The 9,670-nt window shown below is 35.4% G+C and overlaps 1 protein-coding gene and 1 pseudogene across 1 annotated transcript; one reads left to right on the top strand and one right to left on the bottom strand.

Moving 5' to 3' along the window:
* Positions 1-1,047: 1,047 nt before the first annotated feature.
* On the bottom strand, positions 1,048-2,532 carry LOC132170506 (uncharacterized). The gene is made up of 2 exons (XM_059581506.2): positions 2,149-2,532; positions 1,048-2,063 (listed from the first exon to the last, which is right to left on the bottom strand). The coding sequence occupies exons 1-2, from the start codon at positions 2,321-2,323 to the stop codon at positions 1,303-1,305; spliced, it is 936 nt and encodes a 311-aa protein (XP_059437489.2). The 5' UTR covers positions 2,324-2,532; the 3' UTR covers positions 1,048-1,302.
* A 4,567-nt stretch (positions 2,533-7,099) lies between these two features.
* On the top strand, positions 7,100-9,397 carry LOC132169150 (protein SEED AND ROOT HAIR PROTECTIVE PROTEIN pseudogene; annotated as a pseudogene).
* The last annotated feature ends 273 nt before the right edge of the window (positions 9,398-9,670 follow it).

The following is a 9,670-nucleotide window of genomic DNA, read 5'->3' as shown; positions in this document are numbered from 1 at the left end:
TTATTATTTAATTTATTACATCCTAGATTTGGTTAAGCACACCTGCCCGTGAGATGGAGAATAAATAATATCTACCTCCTCGGCCGCAAAATAAAAAGTGTTATTATAGCACAATATACTCTTTAACTTTGATTCACTTTTTTAAATATATATAAAAAACTTTTAAAAACCCTTTTGCAATAGATTTTGAATAATGCTATTTACTCTGATTTCTTAACCATTAGGGGTGGTTTCCGCCTAGGGCACCAAGGGGGTGGCTTGGTCAGATGGGTGGCTCAAAATGGGCAAGGATTTTTATTTTTTTATTTTTTTTGAAAAAAAAAAATATTTTTCAAAAAATTAATTAGGTGTGGTGATGTGGCCACTTATGCCAAATGTCAACTTTTAATTGGTCCACGTGTCAATCTGTTAAGTCAACTAATTTAGTCATTTATCAAAACCACAGATTTAAACTGGTGACTTTCATTTCATAAAGCATAGCCCCTTATAAACCACTATAAATCTCTTATAAATTGATCTTGCTAATTATTAAATAATTAAATTTATTTCTTGATTTCATAATTTTTTTACGATTAAAACATTGATGTTCGAGTATTTCGAGCATTTTTTTTTTCGAATAAAATAAAGTTAAGTGTAGCAACTTAAAAATCTCCCTAGCCAATTATCTTTTTTTTAAAGTATTGAAGAAAAATAGAATTGGCGGCATGAAGTAAATATTTTGACTAAATATATGTAGACTTGAGTCCTATAAAACATGGGAATTTTATGAAGCACAATTGCTCTTGGGTAAATAAAAAGAAATATATATATATTTTTTATCTTTTGGTTCTTATATGAAAAATGGGTAGGTTTAAGTCAAATTGAAATGAAAAAAATTCAATTTTTTCATTGTTAATAATTGACATTTGTGATTAACACATAATTTTCACGTAAAAGAATTTCTTCCCACCATACATAATTGAAAGGACAAAAGTTGCCTCCAATATGGTGCAAAATGCAATCTCCAAACCGATTAAAGAAGCTGTACCAAATCAAAACAAAAGGACAAACATGCAATGGTCAGAGAACATTAATTAAGGAATAATCAAACTAAACAAATATCAAATTTAAACAATTTAATTTGGGAAATTAGAGAAATTAAAGACATTCTCTTGCTTTCTATCAACATCAGGTGTAATCTTACGAAGCAAGAACTAATGAACAAGACCATCTAATTCCCCAAATAAATTTTACATTATTCCACATTTCCACCCAACCAAACAAGACCCAAAAATTTGACAACAAACGAGTCAAACGACACCGTTACATAGCCGAAGAGGTCACAGAGCCAAGAGCGACCTCCTCGTCATCGAAGCTCCAGAGATCAGCCACCATATTTTCCTGAGCAGCGTTGGGCGGTGGCGGTGGCGACTGGCCATCGTAGCACGGAATCTGATAGAACTTCATGAAGTTCTCGTACGCCATCAGCTCCTCAGAGAGCTTCTGCACCTCGTTCTCTTCCTCAATCGCTTTCTCTTCCTCTTTGGCCTTCACCTCCTGACCATTCGCGCAAAGCAACCCAGTCGATGAATGGCCCTCCTCTGACCCAGACCCAGAAATCTCATCAATGATTAGGTCGTTAGCGTTCACTGCCCCAACTGGCTCAAACCCATCAGACCCACATCCTCCAATCTGGTTCAGATCGTAACCAAATCCCAAACCCGAACGTTCTGAAAAGCTATTGTTCAAATCAGCGGCATGATGGGGTTGATGATGAGGAAAGCTGGTGCTGGGCGGATTACGGCGACTTTGGGTGGAGGTGAAGCCGTAGCTGTCCTCGTGGTCGTCTTCGTTGGGGAAATTGACTTTGGCTTTCTTTCCACGGATTTTGCGGGCCTCTCGGTCGTAGGCTCTGGCCGCTTCCTCAGCGGTGTTGAAAGTGCCGAGCCAGACGCGAACCCCTTTCCTTGGGTCGCGTATCTCTGCGGCCCATTTGCCCCACGGGCGCTGCCGAATCCCTCTGTACAGATTCTTCCTTTGCCTCTTTCCTGGCTTCTCGGCAGCAGCTTCTTTGTACACATCACCTGCTTGTATTAATTCCCCACTCAGAACCTAAATTTGTTTTTCTTTTTCTTGAAACAAAATAAGAATAAAATAAAGGATGTTTACCTGAAGCGGGCTGTGGTCGTTTAAGAGGGGCTGGGTCAGCATGGCCGAGTCGGCTCAGATTTGACTCGAAGGGGTTGAACTTAACATTGAGCCAGAGATCAGAGGGAGCGACACCGCCGACACGGCCTGGTTTGCGAGGAGGAATGAGATTAGCAAGTATAGCACCGCCACACATTCTTAAAGCCTAAACTTCTTAGTCTTTGGAGAGTATGTGAGAAAGATTTTTGAAGGGTTTTGAAAATGAGAACGAGATGGTTGTTGTTGTTTTTGTTGTAATGAAGATGATGATGTCAAAAGGGTTTAAGAGACTCGGAGTCGGAGAAAAGGATGAGCAACAATGGAGAGAGAGGATTTGCTTTTGTAGTGCCGGCTGCCGAGCGAGTGAGGGGCCCTTCATAGTGCGTGACACTTGTTGTGCAATTGGGAAAAATTGGAACTTTCCTGGTTGATTCACCTATCTTGTGATTTTCCCCTACTGCTGTAATCTTTTGGTCTTACGTGGCTGGCACGTATGGTTGAGTATCCTATTTTACTTTTCTGAAAGGTTCTACTTAATCTCCAAGCACTATACACTTTTGGCATGCAACTATCTATGCAAGTGGATGCTTCAATAATTGGTTTTCTAATTTGTTTTGATTATATTTTCTTCACACCAGGATATTAGTGAGAGGAGGGTTTAGCGGAGGTATTACAAACACGTCGATCACTAAAATATAAATGGGTATTTAATAGCTTATATGGTTATTTTTATAAAAGCTGAAAGAAAATATAAAGGGTTTTATTGGTTTGAAAAATACTATTCATTCACCATATGTAACTTGAGAAATATACAATTTTCAACTTTTATTGAACAATTCCAAAGGATATCAATATAACACCTAGAACCAAGTCAAGTTTATCGCTCAAGGCCAAATCCTACTTTAAATGAGAGTGCACACCCTCATAAGTCATGTATTTTGAAAGTTGAAACTTAAATATTTTATATTTTTTGGTCTTTGGTGACCGGTTGCGGTAATAAAAGCTATGTTTGCCAAAAGAAGAGCCCCGCACTGTAGCTGGAACGGCACTGTTCTAGCTACAGTGTAGACTGACATGTGGCTGACTTTTTCAGCTTAATTTTTTTAAGCAAAATATTAAAAAAAAAAAAAAAAAAAAAAAAAACAGAAAAACGCTGGGGTGGTTCCAGCCACCCCTTGGCCAAAATGGGGTGGCCGGACCACCCCATTTTTGGCCAAGAGGGTGGCTGGAGCCACCCCCTGGCCGATCTAGGGGTGGTCGAACCACCCCCGTGGCCAAGGGGGTGGTCCGGCCACCCCCTTGGCCAAAAAAAAAAAAAAAAAAAAAGGGAACGGGTGCATTTGGGGGTGGCCGGACCACCCCCAAGAGGCTGGGGGTGGTTTCGGCCACCCCACACCGGCCGTATGGGGTGGCCGAAACTACCCCAGCCCCTTGGGGGTGGTCCGGCCACCCCCAAATGCACCAGTTCCATTTTTTTTTTTTTTTTTGGCCACGGGGGTGGTTCGACCACCCCCAGATCGGCCAGGGGGTGGCTCCAGCCACCCCCTTGGCCAAAAATGGGGTGGTCCGGCCACCCCATTTTGGCCAAGGGGTGGCTGGAACCACCCCAGCGTTTTCCTGTTTTTTTTTTTATTTTTTTTTTTTTTTAATTAATATTTTGCTTTAAAAAAAAAAAAAAAAAAAAAATTTAAGCTGAAAAAGTCAGCCACGTGTCGGTCCACACTGTAGCTGAAACAGTGCTATTCCAACTACAGTGCGGGGCTTTCCCTGGGCAAACATAGCTAAATAATCTAGAAGTTATTCATATGCATCTCCTGGCCCCATGAGGTGGCTTAGGTTTATTTATTTACTCTGGTTTTTTTGGCCTCCAGTAAAAGTCAAAGAATGAGAAAGTCGTAGAACTAGAAGAATGAGGCTTCATTAATTATTTTCTTTAGTTTTCTCATCTAAGTCATAAATCGGATTATTTTGAACTAAACAAACTAATTTTGTTTCCAAACATATTCAGTTGGACTAGTCACTAGCTAGCAGGAAGCTCGATCATAGTCATCGATGTATATCCAACTCGTGGGCATCATCCATGTCGGTCCACAACTTGACATGACAGAAGAGGACAACGCGTTGTTTTGGGTTTAACGTTGCCGATTGCCCAAGCCGCCCGACCAACCCAAAGCGTTTAGCTGTCTAATAAGAACGTTTACTCCAGAATCCCAGATACAGATGTTGGAGGGTCTCTCTCACTTTTTGACCGACGTATGTTGGGCGGGATATTTTATCTATTTTTACTTTTTTTTTAAAAAAAACTTCTATTTTGACTTGGTAAACCCATTTATGTAAAAAATTGAAAAATGTTAGGGCTATTAATTATTTAACTAATAGATAGATACTAACATGATGCCGAGTTTATTAATTGAAAATGATCAAAATAATTAATAAAACAAAATGCTATTCATATCAATAAATAAGCTTCACATCATGTTAATACCCATCTATTAATAAAAAAATTAGTACCCCTAACATTTATCTAAAAAATTACCCATGAAATCTAATTAATCAACTTCTTTTCTCTCTCTTTTGGTGTTCAGGAGAACATATTAACACACATGTTTGAATATTACACTACTCTAATCTAAAAGCTTAAACTAATGTCAATGGCCATTCACATTTTTTACTGGAGCCAAATAGAATGCAAAAGGCTAAAGCTGTGTTTGTGAAAGGAAAAATAATAATAATAATAATAAATTCAACTATTTCTCTCAAAATTAACTATAATATTCTTACTTTTTACATCACATGATCTATATCAATCACTTTTTATTATTATTCAAATAAAAAAATCATTACAAAACAATTTTTTTTACTTTTTCATACAAAACATTCTTACTTTTTTTTTTTTTTTGGCCAGAGATCAGGGCAGGCTCAATCTATTTTGAGGCCTAAAACATTTCTAAACACACTGTATGAGGTAATTGCTCGTTGGGTTTGCATTGTTATATCTAGTAATTACAACAAAATTCCTATATGAACTGAATTACAATCAGATGAGAACATATAAACAAATAATATTAAATTGAGATATACAACAAGTGACAGATAAGGGATAAGCATAAGTTAATATCTTTTTTTTTTTTTTTTTTTGAAAAGATATCAAATATCATTAATCAGGAATCTTCAGCAGGTACAATATCTTGAACACACAAAGGGTAGTCCTCTCTCTACAATCTCTCCTCACAACTAGAAAGTGCCAATTTTGCAAGCCTATAAGCTACCTGCAAGCCTATGAGCTACCTCATTAGCCAGACGTTTCACATGACACGCTTTCTAGCTATGAATTTGCTGTAACAATATTTTAGCATCATTAATCAGGTTTCCATACCTCCCCCACGTACATTAATTCTTACATAAAGCTTGGATTACTTCCAGTGAGTCACCTTCTAATAAAACTTCAGTATAGCACAATTTCACACAAAGCTTTGCTATTTTCCATGCTGCCAAAGCTTTAGCAGTGGTACAACCAATAATGAATTGCCTTGACGCCACAAAGGCAGCTCGAATATGACTATGGTGATCACCGGCAATAATTCCTACCCCCATCTTTTGGTCCTCCTTATCAACTGCAACATCCAATTGAATTTAATTATAATATCTTATCACTTGAATTCAGAGAAGAGATATGCATAAGTTAATATCTTATCACTTGAATTCAAATGTGAGTGATCTTCATTGATGTTCGAGATTAGTGAGACTTTATCTAGTGCTTAATCTAGTGCTTTATTAAGGCTTAAGACGAAAAGTTTAAGTGAAGCATTTTTTTTTAAAATATTTAAATATTAATTAAATAATATTTATTCTAATATTAATATTATATTTTTATTTAAAAATCTTTTTTTTTTTTTTTTTTTTTTTTTTTTTTTACTTTTTGGAAAGCAAAATTTATTTTTTCTGGAATTTTGGCTGCTAAATGCTCCTCACAAGGCCAAAAAAAAAAATCTACCCGTTAACAATGCTATCCTAGCAGGTGCTATGGCTCAACATGCGAATCAAGATAAGGCAACTACTTGACATTCAAATCAAGATAAGGCAGGTGATATATATAAGATAAAGAAGATTAATGTCTATCTCTTAAGTTATAACTTTATTATCTCTTTTGTAACCTAATTGTCTCTTTGTTGTTAAGTATATACTTGCGTGTAAGTCTATATATACTTCAATAGGATAAATACATTGTCTATCACCCTTTCCTATAATTTCTCTTTTACTACCCACATGGCCACAACCTTCTAAATGGAACGTTTAAGATTGAATTTTATTTAATAATCTCTTTATTATTATTTGATTCTCTTATTGATTGCTATCAATTTTTTAAGCTTTATTTATTTTGGAATGTTGGAGAATCAAATGATATTAATGCATTTTTTTTAAAAAAATTAACTAGGTGGCCTTAATTAAAGCATATATATTGACGGCAATTAGGTCTTTAATTTCTTTTTTATTTATTTTATTTTATGGAAATTGTTTTATTAGGATTCATTAATTGAGTGTTTTTTTTTTAATTACTTATTTACCATGATTAGGAAGCAGCCTTAATTAAAGAATATAGACGGTAATAAGCGCTTATTTATTTATTTTTATTTTTTATTAATTTGGGGCCTTAATAAAATAGAGGCCCTAGGCGGCTGCCTAATCCGCCTAGGGGTTGAGTCGGCCCTACTGAAGATACTCCGATGCTTAAGTTAACATTCTTGTTTGGAGTGAGAATAAGAAATGAGTTGAAAGGAATTCATCAATCTCCTTTATCTCATGCGTTGCATCCTTTTTATAATGTTTTATGTAACTGCTTTCTGTCGTTACACATTCATTTGGATAGACCAACTAAATCAACCACTAATACCATTTTAAGACCTTCTTATAAAGATAAATACTTACAAACAGTATGGAAGGTACACCCAAAAGTTTTAATCCTAAGCCGTAGAATTGATTCAAGCAAACCAAATCTAAGTTGCATTGGTCAAGGTATAATTAATTTACTCCATATAATTTAAAATAGAATAATGCTATTATCATACGGTTATATGACTTTCATATAATTAGAATGATGTGGAAGTAAAAATTAACTTTTGATTTTTTTAATAAGTGTTGATCTTATGGCAAATTCTTATAGCCATATCATCAAGTTAATTATATAGTAGTCATATAATAATCTACTACATGATATTACTCTTTAAAATATATCAAAGGAGTAATACTAAATGCTCAACTTCCATTTCACTCATATACAATTGGACTGATGTGATAGTGCTAATTAATCCTTAGATTTTTTCATTTTTTAGGAAAGGCTGATCTAAGGGCTATGAATGGAGTTCAAAACAACAAAGAAAATTGTGAAAAATAAATGTGGTAGGCATGTAACGGTCAGCTTACCACATCAACCCAATTATATAAAAGTAAGACCAAAATTGAGTACGCGTACCATTAACCAATAATGAGTTTCGGTTTAGATTAATTTAGTGGGTCAAATTCCAAGACTTTGATAGTTTTCCTCATGGGTAACTCGAATATTAAGAAGAAGAAAAAACCCTTAAATCATCATGAGAAGGTAGTTCGATTGATTTACTGGGTGCAATTCCAAGACTTTGATTAATTGGTAACCTCGAATTTAAAAACAATAATAAGATAGTGTTAGAGGGGATCTTGGCTATTGAGGCAACAATTAATGACAAATTTTAGAATTAGGAATAATTATAGTGACAAACTTTAGATGATTCGTTACAGAAATGTTTATAAGACGAAACTGGCTGTTGGAAAGGTAGAAAAACCATAAGCGACATGTTGGCTGTGTTTGGCAATGGAATGGAAAAATGGAGTGAAACGATATTGTAGCAGATTTGATTGATATGAGAAAAAAAAGTAAAAATGTTTTGTATAAAAAAGTGAAAAAATTTGTTTTGTAATAATTTTTTTTATTTGAATAGTAATAAAAAGTAATTGATGTGATGTAAAAAGTAAGAATATTGGAGTTGATTTTGAGAATTGATTTTGAGAATATATATATATATATATATATATATATATATATATATATATATATTTATTTATTTATTTATTTTTGGGTCGGTCTGGCCATTTGCCAAACACAGCCGTTGTGTTTCTTCACGCGATCTAGCTAATTCATATATTTCATTTAGGGAAAATTTCGACCCCTTTCAATTTAATATATCAAAATCGCAAACTCAAACAAACTATAAATTGAGAATTCTTGAACTTTAAGGAAATAATTACAAAAGTAAAAGCGATGAAAGTTATGAGTTTTTCCTTTCATTTAATAAAGAGAGTAACCTAATTGGAAGTTTGGAAAATTTTATTTATAAAAGGCCATTTGGGCACGTCAATTTCACATATCCATCCCTCTTTACTGGTGATTAGAAAATAAAGCTATATACTATATAGCTTTATTTTCTAATCACCAGTAAAGAGGGATGGATATGTGAAATTGACGTGCCCAAATGGCCTTGCTAAAAACTCTCTTTGTGCACATATCAGTGATGGGTTTCACTCGTTTCTTCTTTGCAACTTTTCTGCGCTCCTTTTGACATTGCTGGTGATTGCCTCTGGCCCTCTGCAGCTGATGGGGATGGTGAAAAACCAGAGGAAAGGGAAAAAGAAGAAAAGGAAAAGCAACAACCAACCCCTTCAAAACTTGATTATGAGAAACCAAATCTAGAAGAAAAGGAAAAGCTACTCTCCACTGTCGTTGGTATTCAAGGATTTGTTTTATGTAAATCTGCAGGCCCCAACTACTTCCCACTTCAAGGTAATCTCTGTTCTTTATGTTTCTGTGAAAAAAAAAAAGAATTTTTTATTTTAATTAATTCATCCTTTTGAATCTCCTTTTTCTGAATGTATAGGAGCTCTGGCAAGGATAAGTTGTGAAGCTATTGATGAGCATGGCAAGGAGAGAGCTCCTTTTTCCATCTTGAGTAGTCCAACGGATAGTAACGGCTACTTCTTTGCAGCATTTTCACCTTCAGAGCTTGAAGGTAAGCGGAAGCTAAAGGATTGCAAGGCATTTCTCCAAAGCTCTCCACTGGAAACTTGCAAAGAACCAACTGACGTCAACCATGGCATTAGCGGCGATCTCCTTTCATCTTATCGCATCCTGCAGGACAAGAGGATGAAAACTATGAAACTCTACTCTGCGGGGCCCTTCTTCTACACCTTTAAACCTAATTAAATACAAGGGAAAACTTCACTAAGCCTCTCCGAAGTTCCAGCTGATTTAACAAACACCTTCTAAATTTTCAAAACTCTCACTTAGGCCCCCTAAACTTTGGTTTGCTCTCACTTTGCACCCTTTTAACGTTAAAGTCAAATAGTTTAACTTTTTATGCCCATTTTATCCTCACCTCAAAACTACACCCGTTTTGTGTCCTAAAACTACAACACCTACCCAGCCCAAAACGACGTCGTTTTAGGCATTTATTTATTATTATTTTTTTAAAAGAAA

The sequence above is a fragment of the Corylus avellana genome, chromosome 1 (assembly GCF_965113065.1).
Source record: "Corylus avellana chromosome 1, dhCorAvel1.hap1.2, whole genome shotgun sequence".
Lineage (NCBI taxonomy): Eukaryota > Viridiplantae > Streptophyta > Magnoliopsida > Fagales > Betulaceae > Corylus > Corylus avellana.
Note: the sequence above shows the minus strand (reverse complement) of the source record. Positions and strands in the feature narration are given on the sequence as shown.

Coding starts and splice junctions, on each gene's coding strand:
- LOC132170506 (XM_059581506.2), bottom strand. CDS start 2,323: ATGTGTGGCGGTGCTATACTTGCTAATCTCATTCCTCCTCGCAAACCA. Junction 2,064..2,148: donor ACGACCACAGCCCGCTTCAG/GTAAACATCCTT, acceptor TAATACAAGCAG/GTGATGTGTACAAAGAAGCT.